This window comes from Ursus americanus, chromosome 7 (assembly GCF_024610735.1).
Source record: "Ursus americanus isolate L20-20 chromosome 7, mUrsAme1.1.p, whole genome shotgun sequence".
NCBI lineage: Eukaryota > Metazoa > Chordata > Mammalia > Carnivora > Ursidae > Ursus > Ursus americanus.
The window spans coordinates 60,943,638-60,961,776 of NC_142133.1; the positions used below are offsets into that span (position 1 = coordinate 60,943,638).

General features: G+C 34.6%; 1 protein-coding gene across 13 annotated transcripts in view; it reads right to left on the reverse strand.

Annotated features, from left to right (window-relative positions):
- Nucleotides 1-18,139, reverse strand: part of BIRC6 (baculoviral IAP repeat containing 6) — a 226,981-nt gene that overhangs the window by 151,343 nt on the left and 57,499 nt on the right. For 8 of the 13 annotated variants that reach the window (XR_006781730.2, XM_045809115.2, XM_045809108.2 and 5 more), the window contains exons 11-22: nucleotides 16,000-16,149; nucleotides 13,470-13,695; nucleotides 11,219-11,379; nucleotides 10,050-10,181; nucleotides 9,425-9,556; nucleotides 7,200-7,378; nucleotides 6,087-6,220; nucleotides 4,749-4,910; nucleotides 4,520-4,651; nucleotides 3,552-3,649; nucleotides 1,970-2,117; nucleotides 975-1,108 (exon numbers count right to left, since the gene is read on the reverse strand). Coding sequence is in view for 12 of the 13 variants with exons in the window: in XM_045809115.2 (XP_045665071.2) it covers nucleotides 975-1,108; nucleotides 1,970-2,117; nucleotides 3,552-3,649; nucleotides 4,520-4,651; nucleotides 4,749-4,910; nucleotides 6,087-6,220; nucleotides 7,200-7,378; nucleotides 9,425-9,556; nucleotides 10,050-10,181; nucleotides 11,219-11,379; nucleotides 13,470-13,695; nucleotides 16,000-16,149 (1,788 nt within the window). In the remaining variant the exon portion in view is untranslated. The remainder of the gene's footprint in view (nucleotides 1-974; nucleotides 1,109-1,969; nucleotides 2,118-3,551; nucleotides 3,650-4,519; nucleotides 4,652-4,748; nucleotides 4,911-6,086; nucleotides 6,221-7,199; nucleotides 7,379-9,424; nucleotides 9,557-10,049; nucleotides 10,182-11,218; nucleotides 11,380-13,469; nucleotides 13,696-15,999; nucleotides 16,150-18,139) is intronic. The other 5 variants (XM_045809113.2, XM_045809112.2, XM_045809111.2 and 2 more) reach the window with 2 other exon arrangements.

Sequence of the window (18,139 nt, forward strand, 5' to 3'; positions counted from 1 at the left end):
CAAACAGAAGAGGTAACACATACCCACAAGCAACATAAGCCATTAAAAGGCAAGTTAAAAGATCAGTAAGTTTAATATGACCTCTTTCATTAAAAATGTTCATGAACATGTGTAGCAAACAAGTCTAAGCAGCTAAACATCCTGTTAAGGTAATCTAAGAGGGTGGAAAGTTTGTAATTAAGGCACTTTACATTTTATTTCTATTTCTGTATTTGATTTTTCTCTTTCGCTTTTTCTCATGATTCATAATTTAAAGTTTAAGAAACTGAAATTAACAGCCCAAATTTACTTCTGTTTAATGTGATAATTATCTTATTACGCTGACCTAAAACTCTAACATTGTGGTTTACTGACAACACTTACGGTAAGTTCAGTAAGATGTAAGAAAATAACGGTCATTATTTACATTAACAAAACTAAATAAACACCAAATTATGGCACCTGAAATGGTTATACATTCAATCCTAAAAGCATATTCTTTCAGAAATGTATACGAGAATACATGTAACACTGTACAAAGTTTAACTGAGTATGCTAGTAGATATAGAAAATTTTTTCTCCATCTTTACTTATTACAATAAATATACATCCATCTTATTTTCTGAAATATGAAATAAAATGTTCTTTGATTTTGTGGCCATCAAAGGCATACCAAATAAAGCAGAAAAGCCTACAACAAATAATCAAATTTTAAAGTCTCTTACGAGCATTAAAGTCATACTGACATGCAATGAAACACACAAAAACACGAACAAAAAGCAATTCACAACCCTTCCAAAAGTAACTTCAATCATTTTTTTTTTTTTGAGGGAGAAGTTATAAAATAAAGGCAAACAGTTTCATGAGTCACAGATGTTAAGTTCTGAAGAATTTTAGTTTTTCAAGACAGAACACAGTAACTACAATCTGTTGTCAATGGTAGCTTAACCAAATATATAAAATTCAGAAATTCCTTTAATAAAGGATGTTACTACCTGAAAGGACATCTGACAAATCAATTTCATCTGACTGGACACCAATGCTGCTGTTGTATACATTTTTACAAGAAGAACCGCTCATCTCCAAATCAAAAAGGACTGGATCAAATGGTGAGCTATATAATCCATATCTGAAAAATAAAATAATGTCCTAACAATTTTCCTGTCAGCCATCTAATTAACAAATTACCTATTTACTTAGTTTTGAAAGCAGTTTGACACAGCGCAAAGGGAAACACTAACCAGATTTAACCCACGAAATTCAGTGAATTTCAGTTGTGTTCCCCCAGAAACGTAAACTCTAAAGGAGACTCAACAAATGTGATTCTAATAAACTGGCAGGTAATGAACCAAGACTGAATCTTCATCTGCAGATTAAAGCAAGGAAAAGATAACCAAGCACCCTTCCCTCAACTCCACCACTAGTTACACTGACTCAGTAGAAAATACAAAGACTTTGAGTAAAATTTTATCAAGATCAAGATTTCTTATCTAAAAAGATTACAAAAATCATCGTGTTAAATAAAAGAATAACTTCCAACACTGAAGATCAGGCAAGAACTCAAACGTAACCTTCAGCTATTTATTGCATTATGTTGAAGTTTTAGAAAAATCAACCAGCAGATGAAGAATACTGATTATGGCCAATAAATGATTTATATAACTCCAATCACAAAATTCAAACCACAGAGAAACAAATTATTTTAAATGCTTCTTCAACTAGCAAGAAATACCACTTTTAAGCATTTTAATATAATTAGTCCTCCAAATAACCATTTTCAGGACGTTCAAAATTGTTAAAAGGAATTATTTCAGAGAAAATAGAGGAAAGAAAACCTTAACCTAATATTTAGAAAAAGGAAATGCACAAATATATTTTTGCAAGCAAATATATATATATGTATATATATATATATACACACACAGTTCTGTACAAAGCTCCTATCATATCCTGAAAGGCCCACTGTTAGTCATTTCGTATATTAAAATACCTTGTCTGAAGTAAAGCTTCCATTGGTGTTAGCCTGTCCTGTAACTGTTTGGACACAGCCGTAAGCAAAGATGCACAAGCTGTACTGCACCCAGCCAAATCTTCATCTTTAACATAATTTAGTAAGACAAAATACCAATAGACAGAACCTGAAAACAATAAAAACAAATCAATGTTTCTTTTCCTCATTGTTCGCTAACAAAGAGAACTAACTTCAGATTACATATTTATCAGTAAGTCACCTTACAAAACAACTTATACAGAATGGACCAATTCCTTGGAGGACACTAAGAAGACAGTAACAGATAATTAGAAATGTGTTTTTTAAGGACTAGATAAGTCAACCTAATCATTTAGGTTTTCAATAACTTGAGATGACTCTGAGGGACATTTTAGAATAACTGGAAAGGTACAGAGATGTCAGGTCTTCCAAGCCATCCTTCCTGAAATACTGTTTGGTTTATACCAAAACTTTCAAGAACAATGGAAGGCTATGAGGTACAAGTAACACATGCTGGCAAGTGAATATAGTTATCCTATACTGCCAGTTAGATACAAATCAACACGGTTAAAAGACGATCATTATCATGTACTTTAAGATTTTTATAAAACATGAGATATCTAAGTACTAAGTACACCCCAGAATTTAAGCATCCTACCTCAAAGAATATTCTCAAAAAACTATTTTCAACTCCAAGGCTGTTAGAGTGAGCAACCGAGTCCAAAACATTCTACTCTATGTAACAGAGTTAATAGTTTCACCCAATTTATGTCTAAGGTAAACATAAACAGATTCTTTACCCAAAGTAAGATATTGATAAAATAACCATATAACAACTAACTTTGAGTAGGCTCTTTTTCTACAATACCACAAAGACCAAATATAATCCTTGCTGAGTAAGTTGATTATTTATTAAACAAAAGACTGTAAGAAACGTCTACAAAAAGATAACATTAGGTTTAAAAGGACAAATCAGTAGCCCTTTATAGTAACAACAAAATAGCATTAAGAATATTTTTAAATATTTTTAAAATATTCATTACTTTATATATGTGCTATTTTAAGAGACTGCTTTATAAAGTGCTACTTGATAACTACATTCATTCCTTTTTTTAACACCACATTCACTCTTGAATAGCATGTCTATAGTCTTCAAGTGCTGAAGAAATCTACTGGCCCCTTTAGAGAGTTCTCGTTTGCCAAAGTGCCTACCAATCACACACAATACATGCATGGAGCATTCTACTTATGTCATCGCTCTGGCCCTTCCTGGCATTTTAGCAAATTTGTGATATCTGATCTACAGTCAATTAACAACCAAACAACTCAATGATTTTAATGAAATACAGAAAATGTATCAATTAAGATGATGCTATTTACTTAACTCTCCCACTTTTTCCAAGCAGTACTACTGAACAGAGTATCTGCCAATCTGATAAATCACAATTCATCAACCCCTTAGAGAAGCTACAGAAAAAAGGGGGAACAACCGAGGAAAAAAATACTTACTAAATAATCCTGAATATATTGTGAGATATTTCCTATGCCTATTGCTATTTGTGATTAAACTAATTTCACATACCACCAGTTGCCGCTGCAGGTAAAAATGACATATTATCAAGTAAGGCCTTCAACAGAACAGATCCAAAACCTGGTTGACATGGGTCACATTTGCCATTACTGAAAAAAATTTAAAAGAAAAAATGTAAATATATCACTCAATATCTAAATTCAATCCTAAACATGGTGTAGTACCTAAGAAAACCCTTTAAAATATATTCATAGAGATTACAAGAAAAATCTGCCCTAAAGCCCTTTATACACATAGAAAGATAACAGGGACTGATTATACTAAGGATCTTTGTAATGGTTTTCTTCACCAAAAAGGGCTAACAAGCATATATAGTCAATACTAACTATTCATTTTTAAACATCTACTAGATGGTTTAAGTCTCAGGGTCTAGAAAAAAGGTCTGCACAATCTTACAAATAAGCCTGGTAAGACTGTCATATAACAGGGAATAAGGCCTTAGGAGAAGAATCCAAAGACAACCAGGGAAGATAAAAATAAAAGTGGGAGAAGCGTTCGCCTTACGAAAGTCCCCAAACTGCTAATAATAGGCAGAGAAGCCTAGTAGACTACTTTAATTAAGGGGCATCTGGGTGGCTGTCAGTTAAGCATTTGATTCTTGATTTCAGCTCAGGTCATGATCTCAGGGTGGTGAGATCAAGCCCTGCTTTGGGCTCTGTACTTAGCAGGGAGTTTGCTTGAAATCCTCTCTCTCCCTCTCCCTCTGTCCCTTCCCTCACTCGTACATGCTTCTCTCTAAATAAATAAATAAAATCTTCTTAAAAAAATGTATGCAATATGACATTTTCTCCTAAAAATCTGAAGTTCATTCTTAGAATCTCGATAACCCTCACCAACTTTTGAAAATCCTATAATTATACACTCATTCGATAAGTATCAAATTACACCACAGACACAGCCATCACCTGCTGAACTTCAAGTGCATCTACAAACTGGACTTTCAACAAAAAAACACCAACCTAATGCACAAGGCTAGAAATCGGGCACACTTATGGGCTATGCTTCGTCCGGCCTCAAAGAAGCAGGCACGTACGATGTCTGAAAGACATTTTCGTGTTTTTGAAAGCAGGCTCTCATTTCCCTCTTTGGAGCTGCAAAACAATAGCAGACATTTAGACTCATCTTGAACTTCTATTCATAACATCCAAAGGGCAATCATCAGTGATAAGTAAAATCTTAATTATTAACCTTCCAGGTCCATTTGAATGTACTCCAGCTAACCAACAAAGGGTATCCAACACAAGGCTCTGGGCATGTTCTGTGATTTGGCCATCATCTGCTTTTCTACAAAGAGTGTTAAGAAGCTTCTCATGAAATTCTGAAAACTGTAACATAGCACATCGTTGCACTCTAAAAAAAGAGAATATAAATATATTAACAACCAAAACATGGGCGCCTGGGTGGCACAGTGGTTAAGCGTCTGCCTTCGGCTCAGGGCGTGATCCCGGCGTTATGGGATCGAGCCCCACATCAGGCTCCTCTGCTGGGAGCCTGCTCTTCCTCTCCCACTCCCCCTGCTTGTGTTCCTTCTCTCGCTGGCTGTCTCTATCTCTGTCAAATATATAAATAAAATCTTAAAAAAAAAAAAACAATCAAAACAGAACAGACTAAAGCTATCACAACCTGGTTGGTCATTTGCTTCACTGTGAATCATGAACATCACAATTAAAAATATTTTTTTGAAAATTATTACAGTGGAATGTTGATCTCTTAATGTTATGGTATTAAAGATTTAAAACAGCATATAAACAATACTTGGTTTATAGAAAGTTTTAAAAGAAAGTAAGTTTGGGACGCCTGGGTGGCTCAGCCGGTTAAGCGTCTGCCTTTGGCTTAGGTCCTGATCCCAGGATTCTGGGATCGAATCCTATATCAGGCTCCCTGCTCGGCGAGGAGTCTGCTTCTCCTTCTGCCCCTCTCCCTGCTCGCGCTCACTCTCTCTCTCTAAAATCTTTTTTAAAAAAATAAAAGAAATTAAGTTTAATAACATATCATATTCCGACCAAGAGTGAATAAAACTTCAAATTATATTTCTTTCCTCATTCTACAAATACCATTTGTACAAATACAATATTCCTGGTATACTTCAAAGTACTGTATATATACCAGGGATAAACCAATGAGGTAGAAAGGTAATTCATACCCTCACTGAGATTACAAGTACTTAAGTAAAATGGAAAGCAAACAAAACCTTTCAAGTAAAAAGAAGACTTAAAATTTTTATATGTGCTGGGGCGCCTGGGTGGCACAGCAGTTCAGCATCTGCCTTCGGCTCAGGGCGTGATCCCGGAGTCCTGGGATCGAGCCCCACGTCAGGCTCCTCCGCTGGGAGCCTGCTTCTTCCTCTCCCACTCCCCCTGCTTGTGTTCCCTCTCCCGCTGGCTGTCTCTATCTCTGTCGAATAAATAAATAAAATCTTTTAAAAAATTTTATTTATTTAAAAAAAAATTTTATATGTGTTGTATTTACTAGAACTCTTTGTACATTTACTACTATAAGAATAGTAGGAGAAGGAAATGAGGTTACCTTTCCTTAGAAATTGAAGTTTTCTTAAATCTTCGAATGGTGACTGAGACCTCTTGCAGTAAGTCACAGCCCCGGAGATTCTCAGATTTTCGGGCACCACTTGCATTTTCACTCTTAACATTAGATGATTTTTCCTAAACATACAAAAACAAATAACTCAATGAACAAACAAATGAAACTAAAAAATTATTTACTATTTAAAGTTTTAAAAAAAAGTAATAACTGAATTATGACTATCAAAACATACACATCAAATTAAAATGATAGCTTTTAACCCTCATATTCAGTAAATGACTAAATTCCCCCAGAATTATAATGGGGGGAAAAAAACAAAGTCACTGTTTTAAAGGCAATAACCCAATTAAAGATTAGAAAGCCAAAGTCCTGAGACCAAGTCCCAGCCACAGCACTTAAAAGCGATATGAAATATGACCGCTCCCCAATCTCTAAGGTTCACTCACTTTCAGTATGAAAAATGGAGATAATAGTAGCACCTGCTCTGCCTACCTCAGAGTTATTTTGAGGATTAAATCAGATAAAGTACACAGAAGTCCTTGAAAAATTGGAAGACCTATACAAATATAAGATGATTGGTGTTACTGATATTGCTATTGTTGCTTATGAATAATGATGATAGAGAAACAAAAATCTCCAGAGTTCAGGAAAATCCAAGATCAGACAATTATGAAGAGACTGCATGGTACACAGCTACTTGTAGAAAATCAACCTTGAAATTAGGATTTATCTCTAACATTATTACCCAACTTCTCTTCCTGCATCCTCCCAAAAGTTTACCAAAAAAAGTAGTGAGTTACCAGTAAAAGACACAAACTCTAAAACCTAAATAAATATTATGGCCTAAAATAATTATAAAGGGAAGTGTCTGCTAACAATTACTCTCTTCTGAGTATACTTTATAAACATTCGCTTAAAGTTAATTCAAAATATATACTTCTTAAATACATTTTTAAAGTCACTGCAAAGAAAAATTATAAACAAACCACGTGTCTATTGAAAAATCAATGAAGGGTCGTACTCCTTCCAATTGTGTCAAATCTTGTCCATAATGTTTATAGTAGCACTGTTGTGGTTCAAAATGACACTGCTTCGTACCTTGCCTGCTGCGACTTTTGCCAAGAGTGAAGCAAGTGAATAACCCTTGTTACTCTGGTGTTTTAGGGATGGAAGTCTTACTACAGGGCGTATACCACCGTTACAGATCTCATCTGTTCCTCTTTCATTCACTGCCTTGACGTGGATTAAAAAGGAACGGTATTTTCCTCCTGCCATACCTAGAGGAGCAGCACAGAATGGGAAAAATAACTTAATCACCAAAAGACCAAATTGCTTTTCATCTTCACAGAGCAAGTTAATTCCAGAAGAAAAATACACTTGATTAGAATTTTCAAATTATACTTTTTGAGTATAATCCCCAAATAACCTTCATATGTTGGTAGCAAAAGAACAAAAAGCACAGGAGTTACACAAACACCAGAAGACGGAAAATTCTGACTAATTATTACAAACACTTTGCATATTTTTCCCCAACGAAATTATTCATTTTAGTAACAGACATTTTGTGAACTACAGAAAAACACACACAATAAAACTAACTTTAAGGCACTACCCATAGATAATGATGGTATCATTATGTGAATCCATCCCAGTCTTTTTATGCACGCATGCACACACATATGCACATACACACATATACATAAGCACTGTGGTATTAATAGATGAAAAAGCACAGGCTTTGGGGTCACTACCTGGGTTTGAGTAATGGCTCTGCCATTTATTAGGCTTGTGATAAATTAATCTGCTGTGGTTTGGTTCTTTCAAATGTAAAATGGGAGTAATAACAGTACCTACCTCAAAGACAACTAAAACACAACTATGCATGGCACAAAGACAGCACTCAATAAATACTGGTTATTACCACCAGTACATTTTATTTTCTTTTAACTAAATTAAGATCACACCACACAATCCATAAGTAAAATATATTGTAAAAATACCCTCAAATTATTAATACACTCACCACTAAACCATCAGCCTATCGGTACCCTGCAGGTATTAAATCTTTCTCTAATTAAAAAGCTACCTTTGTTGTTTTCCAGTGATTGGCCTGCCTACTGTGCTAGCATTACAGGTACTCTTCTTATTGCTGTATTATTATTCTATGTTCTAATATCTGACAAGACCTCCTCTATTTTCTTTTTCCAAACTTCTTTGATCCATATCATCCTTTTCCTCTAAAAATTTAGCTATCAATTTCTCCAGTTCCAAAGATTTTTGGAATATTTGGTAAGAATAAAAAATCATTCTTGGTAAATTCTAGAAAAATTAATACTTTTAAATTGAGTCTTTTGAAATGCATATCATTTAATTGCATCCCCCATTTTGTCAAAGCCAACATCTTTATTTTCATATACAAATTTAAGTTTCACATTCTCATTCAACAAAAGTAACTTATACTTGAAGCAATATAAGAGATTTTATTACTCTGGCTCACTACGTATATATACCCCAGTATGTGGCATAACACACCACAGGATCTCAAACGAATGAGGTGTAGTCAAGAGAACACATTAAAACTTGTATATATGTCTGCAACTAAAGGTAAATATGTAAATGTAGACAACTAATATGAAGGAATGTACACAAATTAAAATAGTTGTTATCTGCATGGTCAGGTATTTTCCTGATTTGCAGAAGAACTGCACATCCCACCCCACCTCCAAAATAACTTTAATAATGAAGGTAGGTGTTTTGTTTATTGGCTTTTTTAATTTACCCCGGGATACAAAAGCTGATATATAAAAGTCCTACTAATGCAATATTAATCCTCTACATAATGGCCAATTGTTTTAAAATATACATTAATTATAATGTGTTTATGTGAGACACTCAAATAATTACATCTGATATTATCAAAACTCTTCTATAAAAACCCTCTTAAGAGAAAATATTATAACAATATACAATTAAAGACACAGGACTCTTAAGTTGATGGGAAAGGCAACCATGCCAGAACATGTCACCTGGTTACTCAAAAAAGCTCTGCGATATCACACTAAGTTATCATATATTCATTTTTTTAATGCTTTCTCTAAAAGAACTGAGACCTCCAAAACACAGAAAGTAGAATCAAAAGTTTCACATAAAAATACAGTCACTTCTGAGAGAAAATGACCTCAGCTACCAGGAAACTGATGGAACTGTTAATGCAAATTCCAAACAAAACAAAATCTTACTTTTCTGAGATCAGTTTAAAAAAAAAATCTATTTTTCCAATAGTAGCATTATTTATTCTGTTTTTGTAAAATATGCTACTTCACCTTTAACAAGTTTGGGACTTGTTAATGTCAACATCCCAGCATGCCCTGATAGATCAAGGCCACTAGCAAGCCATACTGGTCCACACAGAATGTCTTCTTTATGATCTTCTAAAAATGGACATAATCTAAGACCTAAAAAGAAAAAATACATATTTTCTTTTAAATTAGTTTGTAATTTAAAAATATGAAATAAGCAAATATCCATCCCATATGTAATACCACCACACAAAATACCACACTTAGAATGTGTTCAAATAAGAATTCACTATCATGCTAAGGAACTATAATCAAAGATCTGATATATTTTCAAATATCTGATATATGTTGTTTTCCATTCCCATATTATTTACATTCACCTTGATCGTCAAAAAATATTATAAAACCATGACATGATTTTAAATCCCAAGATATTAAAAAAACAAGAATGCGAGTATTAGCGCAGCTGTGTTCACAAAGATGAGCTGAAAGTTAAAGCATATTGCCAAAGCAGAATTATAGGTTATTTTTTAATTGTGTTTTTAAAACCAAGTTTTTGCAAGCCATAAGGAAATCTCTGCCCAACATGATGCATTTGGATCACTACTCCTTTTACTGTCATGGACAACAGCTCTATAATTTAACTCACACTGTGATTCCTCTACATCCATGTGCTGCATTTCTTCATTCAAATCAACCAGGGACGGTTTCCCATTTTGTTCCACTTCAATGTTAAGAGCTGGAGACAAAGGAAAGGTGATCTGCCTATCTACTGCTGTTTCTAGAGGATAAAAATATTAGTAAACTTAATTTTGCTTAATATCAATAATTTATGTGCCTGAAATTCTAAAATTTTCTGTTAAAATGGGAACACTGTGATTTTTATCACAGATGCTACAAAATGGTTGTCAGAAGAAGAAAAAAAATTAGATTCCACTAATCATTTCATACACTCCTTTCAATGGTACTAAAATATTCACCTGAGAAATAATTTGCTGGCAACTAAAGTAAAAGTTCTTACCCTACGTTGCAGAGTACAAGTTTTAAAAATACCAATGCCTAAGCCCTAGACCCAGTTAAATCAGAATCTGCCATGATTCAAAAGAATGCACCACACACACAAACACACACATATACACAAACACATACATATGTATTTTGAAAACAAGAAATTTTTCAGGTTTCACTGTTTCTACTCCCTGGTGTAAAGCAGCCCTTTTACTCTGAAATCATCCCCAGCCTTTTAAATTAACCTATTAAGGAGAAAACACTGATGAGAAACGTCTAGTTCCCGACATACTAAATGTATACAATCTATTTAAACAGATTGAGTAAAATGACTCAATATATCAAATTCTGAACTTGTAAGAAAAGTAAATAAAGCTGGGTGTATTTCTGGGTGTGTTTCTGGATTAAATGAAAGGTTAGGTTTCACTACTGATCTTAAAAGAGTATGTGACTTCCATTAACAAAGTTCTTTTCCCAATCAAGTCTCCGCTTAGGAAGAAAAATGTGCACATCTAGGAATGATGAAAGTGAAACTAATTCAGGAAGGAACCAACTGAATTTCCCAAATAGCAAAATTAAATTATTCCAGTTTATGCAATTTTACACAATACTGAGCTACTGAAAACCTCCAAAATATTCTAGAATTAACTTTTCTAAATAAAACCACCAGAAGTAGAACAGAAAAAAACAACGGGGTGGAGGAGAGAGTGGAGAGGAGGGACGTGAAACCTAGACAGCCAAGTTGAAAATTAGTTTTTTTAAGAAATCAACTCCAAAAATTTTCAAATATAAATTTTGATTCATTCTTACCATTGACTTTCCCTAAGCCCGGAGCTTTATTTTTCAGCAGTGTCACTTGTATCTGTGGAATATTGGTGATGTTTGAGTTCAAAACAAATTTGAAGTCCACGTGTCCAACCATACAAGCTTTCGGTAGAACCAATTCAAATACATGTTCATCCCAGCTGTTGCTGTCAAACAAGGGGGAAAATGCTAAATACAGCAAAAGTCTTTCTTTGGCCAAAACCACATCATCATTAATAACACTTCTCATACTCTCTGATTTGTAGCCTCCAACAAAACTCAATGCTTCTCAATGGGATCAGCTCCCAAAAGAGAGGTTAAACTTAGGGTAATAATTGATCTTACCTTAGAAATCGACACCTATCTTGGGAACTGAACATTCCAATAAACCCTGTTCCTTATACTGTGGACTATTAGCATGATTATCTGCAGATTCCTGGGCCCCACCCCAAATCTATGAGTGGGGTCCCAGGAATCTGCATTTTGAAATAAGAACTTCTTCTATTTCTTAGACATGTCTATTCTGATTTTTAATTCCATATAAAGGTTGAAAAATAAATCTCCAAATCATACTCCATTGATTTACAGACTCATTCAAATGTCTACCAGACATCTCTAATTTATCATAAGTAAAGCCAAACTTCTTAATTGCCCACTCCAACCTCAGTAAACAGAAATTCTATTTTTCAATCAGCTCAATCCAAAACCTTAGTCATTTCTGACTCTTCTTTCTCACACCAGATGTTCAATATATCAGCATATACTATTCCTTCTATGCCAAATTATATCCAGAATCTGACCACTCTTTTCACCACCTCAACAACTATCACCATGGTCCAAACCACCATCAACAAACTAATAGCATCCAAACTAGAACCCTCACTTCTATCATTGCCCTCCAACACACACAACCACTTATAATCTATTGTCATCACAGTAGTCTTACTGCATCCTTCTAATATATAAATTATTCCTGTATCCAAAATCCTTTAATATTTTCCTAATCTTACACCACATAAAAATCTCACTGCGGCCTATAAAGGATACTTGTCCTCTGGTGACCACCTACCTCTTCTGACCTGGCCTCCCTCCTACTCTCCCCTACCTTCACTGCATTCCAGCAACACTGGTTTCCTTACTCTCACCAGAATTCAGTAACCAAACTCCTCAGGGTCTTTGTACTTGCTATTACCTCGGAATTAATGTCTTCATGGAGGTCTTTCTGGCCCCTTATATAAAAAGTACCATACTGGGGCACCTGGGTGGCTCAGTCGGTTAAGCATCTGCCTTCGGCTCAGGTCATGATCCCTGGGTCCTGGGATGGAGCCCTCTGTCAGCTCCCTGCTCAGCGGGGAGTCTGCTTCTCCCTCTGCTCCTACCCCTGCCCATGTTCTCTCTCTCTCCCTCAAATAAATAAATAAATAAAATATTTTTTTTAAAAAAGTACCATATTTTCTCTCTCACTCTTGCACACATGCACATACCCAGCAACTACTCTGACACCATACTGTCTTATCGTTTTTCATGGCTTTTATGACTATGTGGCACACTAGATACTGGCTTACTATCTTTCTATCCCCAAGAGAATGTAAATTCCAGTGGCAGCTATGTTACTAGTGCCTACAAGAGTGCCTGCATAAAACAAGCATTTAATTATCTGCTAAGGGGCGCCTGGGTGACTCAGTCAGTTAAGTGTCTGCCTTTAGCTCAGGTTGTGTGGGATCGAACCCCACATTGGGTTCCCTGCTCAGTGCAGAACCTGCTTCTCCCTCTGCCACCCCCCCGCTTGTGCTTTCTATCAAATAAATAAAATTTTAAAAAATAAACAACTAAATAAATATCTGTTAAATAGGGGAGATGTGGTAATTAGGGGTCTGGACATTAAGGAGGGCATGTGATGTGATAAGCACTGGATAGTATAGAAGACTGATGAATCACTGAACTCTACCTCTGAAATTAATGATACACTCTATATTAAATCAATTTAAATTTTAAAAAATAAAAATAAATAAATAAATACATATCTGTTAAATAAACTTGTGAACTGAGTGCCCAAACTAATCGCAATGCTGGATTACTCTATTTTATTCTACAACTAAGAATATAGAAATCTCCAAAATTAAGTGACAAATGAGAAGAACAAAGTTATTAATATAAAGACGTTAAGAGAAGCAACAATATACCTAAGAATTCTATGTTGTTTCTAACAAATACATAACATGGGCTTAAAATCAAATACCTTAGAAGAATATCTTACCTGTCAGTCTGTAGTTTCCAAGTTCTAGTATGCTGAGCAGCATCCCCATGGTGTTGCTGATGCAAATGTTGAGGATGCCTCCTTTGCTGCTGTTCTTGTTGAACTTCTACCCAACATGGAGGAACAGTAGCTGAAAACCGTGGAGTCAAAGTCTCAAAGCGGGTTAGCTCCACAAGAGATGTCAAGATGTCAAGGGTGAATGGCTGGTCCACCAATAAATCAACTCCTTAACAACAGTGAATATAGAATTTCAAATAGGTTTTAAAAAAAGAGCTTTGATTCATGTTTTTTGTCTATTCAATTAGAAAACTTGCCAACTATCCTAAGAGTTATTAATGTTAGCTCAGATATCTATATGCAAATAAAGTAACTAGCCCTGACTACATAATGGCCATAATAAAAATCCATCTTGAATATTTTAAATTACAAAAAGGGTAATCCTTATTGGAGAAACCCAAACGTAACTTGTTAGAAGAGCCCTGAATGAGCTCTAACCAGCCCTAAGTTAACAAAGGAAACGAAGTAGTGCTGAAATGCAAGCTAAGTCTTTATCAAATCAATAAATAACCTTTAGACTTCATCATTTACAAAACAAAATGCTAAACATCAATAAGTACATAACATCTGCCCTTTTTAACTTTATATAAAAGAAATTTTTTAAAAGTCAAAACTACACTGATGGCAGATAAATACTTACAAACCAAAAGCTTTACCAGGACTTTTTCCTACTTTTGTGATAGTTAAGAATATCTTGTATGCATACCAATATTTATACTTAAATTTATACCAAGTTCTATAAAATTATTAAAAGTAACTTCAAACCACATTTTTCAAAGCTTAGAGCTTTTTAAATCAGACTGAAACTGTTAAATATTGTTTGTAAACATTAATTGTATGTCAATAACCCTTCTTTACATTATTTGCTTCCTTATAATCTAATTCATCTTTTCTCTACTCAATAGTATTTATGGACTATATATGAAAATTCTTAGGGTGCCTGAGTGGCTCAGTCGGTTAAGCATCTGCCTTTGGCTCAGGTCATGATCCAGGGGTCCTGGGATCAAGCCCAACGTCGGGCTCCCCGTTCAGCAGGGAATCTGCTTCTCCCTCTCCCCGTGCTCCTCCCCCTGCTCCTGTTCTCTCTCTCTCAAATAAATAAATTTTAAGAATCTTTTAAAAATATAAATTTCTTTTCCATTATAACAATAACCTATAAAATAAGAAACATCCAGTATGTTAGCTTTTTAAACCAAACTGTATAGTTGATCAAGACAATCAAGTCTTGATTTATTGTAGCATGAGACATGAGTCAGTTTATCTCAACCAGGAGGAAAATCTTGCCTCCCAAGGGCCACCTGTAAAGAGGTAATTGTGCTACTGGACTCTAGCAGATAGAAGCCAGAGATGCTGCTAATACAGCCCAGGACAGTCTGCTCACAAAAAAAAAACTGTCTAGCCCAAAACGACATAATAGTGCTGAGGCTGAAAAACCCTGGCATGTAAGATAGCATAGATTACAGTGATAGTCACTAAAGTTAGCATGTACACTAGTAATCACTAAAGGTTTGCCTTTGATGCAAAGAAAAATGATCAAATACCCAAATATTAAGTGTCCATAAAAACCAAATACCAACTTTATGTATTAGTTCTATTTGGAATACATCTGAGTTTAAACACACTTTTCATTAAAGATTTATTAACCTTTTAAATGCTAGATTTAGGGAATAGAATGTATTAAGGACTAAGAGTAAAACGTAACAGCACTGTGGAAGCACAAAAGGACTAACTGTAGTCATAAAGGGTGGGGAAAGAGAGCTTAGTATAACATGTAAACAGCATGAAACGTAATTATACACTTAAGAAATCATGAAAAGTTTATTGTAACAAACACTGAGAAGACGAGAGTTATTTCATAAAAGTCCAAGATTTAAGCAGGAGTAACATGTTCACATTACTTCTGAAAAAATACTTCTGAAGGGCAGTAGAGAACACAGAGAGGAGAAAAGTCAAAAACAACATACAAAAACAAACCTATCTAATGGTGCACAATGGGGCTATGAGGATCTCAATATACTACCCCAGGGAGAGAATATTTTTTCAAGCTTTTCAATTCCAGTAGTAATATTAGTAAATTAGCCACTCCACTGACTTTATACTTTTTTAATCAACTCCCTATTTCATGTTTTTTCCCTAACTAGACCAAAAGCTCCTTAATGGCCAAAATAATGTTTTACCTCTTAGGTAACATCACTAATACCGGCCAACCCACCACAGGTAAAAAAACATTTTTTTATTTTAATGTTCACAACAATCTGTAACTACTGAAAATGATAAATAATGATAAATAATAAACAAAAACAAGCCCAGTGAAAGAATGGAAACAAAGAAATGAACTCCCTCAACAAAGTAACCAAGAGTTGACTGTAGAAACTGAAAGAAATTTTAACATTATTTAAGAAAGACTCAGAAAACTTTGAACATCACAAGAATTTGCATTTTTAAAATTTCATTTAAAAACTTCGTATCATACCTGAAATGCCAGGACTTGAAGGATTTGATAAAGGTTTGGAACCTTCTGAAGATGGTTCTATTCCTTTAGAAAGAGATCCATCCACTAGTATATCAGCTTCATCAATATCATCACAAGTTCCTCCAATTTGGAGAAAATGAAGCTCACCACCTACAGTGTAGTAAAATTTTATCAGCATAGGTACACGGAATATGGATAAACATACAAATGCATACTACTTAGTTAAGAAACTCAATTTATTTTAGTATCACTCAACAGGCAGTTAACAGGGCTGCCAAAGTGACATATCTTCCAGAATTTAGAAATTAAATTGACAAGGTATTACAGACTGAAAATTAAATTTAATTTTAAAAAATGGCAAATACACAAACATATGTGAAAACAGTTATTTACCTAGTACTAACTATGTGTAAGACACTATTTTAAATGCTTACATTCATTTACTTAGTCTTCCCAAAACCCCTTGAGGCAATAAGGACTATTACTGTGACCACTTTACAGATGAGGAAACTGATGCACTAGCTAAATATCTCAGCAGTAACAAAAATGAACAAAGATTCTTAATTTTTTGAAGCATTCACAATGAAATGAAATGAAACTGAATTTCTATTTTTTTGTAGTTCTCACAGAAAAAAACTGAAAGCAAAGTTAGCAATATTTAAGACAAAAATCAATGGATAAAAGAATATTCTAACAAAAGTATTTGGAGACTCACTTTCAACATGACAGAACAAGGAAGATGACAACTCCTCTTCCTGAAAGCAACTATAAAGCCAGACAAAACTGTCATTCAACCAGGGTGGCGCAAGCAATGAAAACCAGCAGAAGGGATGCTACTGCAAGGGGGCCCAACGGATTTAGAGAGCCATCAGTTTAAAGGGCTCAGGGGCAACAAAAATGAGGTGTATCCTGAAGTCAGGACCCTGCCCTTAATACAAAGTTACAAGAAGCAAAAGAAACATAGGGGGGTTGGCAAACCCTCCACATAATCCACAAAGATCAGAGGCTGTACACATGTGTTACAAAACCAGATGGGGCCCAAGCCATCCACACATTTCCAGTCAACTAAGCCCCATGCATATGCAGAAGAGTTGTAAGAGGGCATGACAGAAAATAAAAATAAAGCACATAAAAGCCAGAACACACCTTTCTGGTAAAGTTACTTGGGGACAATCATTTATCAAAATGTTTGACTGAATACTAAGCTAAGTGGACACAGAGGCAACAAATAAGAAACAAGGCTTAAAAATGAAAACCTCTAGGGGGAAAAAATGATGGGAGACATCAGTGACTGCACACTGCAAAAGAAACATCTCACAGATGTAGTCCTGATGGGTTACCGAACAAATAAACAAAGCAACAACAACCTCCCAAGAGGGGAAATCAGAATCCAGAATTCTGCAATATTATTTAAAATGTCCAGTACTAAATTAAAAATTGTAAGACACCAGAAGAAAGAATGACCCATGCTTAAAAAAAAACAAAATCACTGGGAAATATTTCTGAGTTCTCAAGATTTAGATTTGGCAGACAAGAACTTCAAAGAAGCTACTGTAAGTATTTTTATAGAATAAAAGGAAATCAGGTATGGAGAATTAAAGGAACAAATGGTGGAAATGACTCAACAAGTAGAGAATCTCAACCAAAAAACCAATTGTTTTAAAGAACAAAGGGGAAATTCTGGAGTTGAAACATAAAATAGCTAAAATGAAAAGTTTATCAGAGAGGCTCAAAGCAGAAATGAGATGGCAGTAGAAGGAATCAGTAAAATAAAAACAGAGCATAAGAAATTAACCAATCCAAAAAAAAAAAGAAAAAGATCTTTCAAAGTGAAAAGCATCTCAGAGACCTACGGGACAGATAAAGTATAAGAGCATATATGTAATGGGAATTCCAGAAAAAGAGAACAGAAAAGGCAAAGGAAAAAAAATTTGATGATATAATGGACAAAAACTCCCCAAATTTGAAGAAAAACATTACAACACTGCAAATCCAATCAATTCAATGAACCTCAAGTAGGATAAATACAATGAGATTCACAGGTACCTATGTTACAGTCAAACTGCTGAAAGGTCAATGAGAAAACATTAATGCAACAAGTTAAAAAATGACTCATGAGATCTAATGATGGAAATTAACA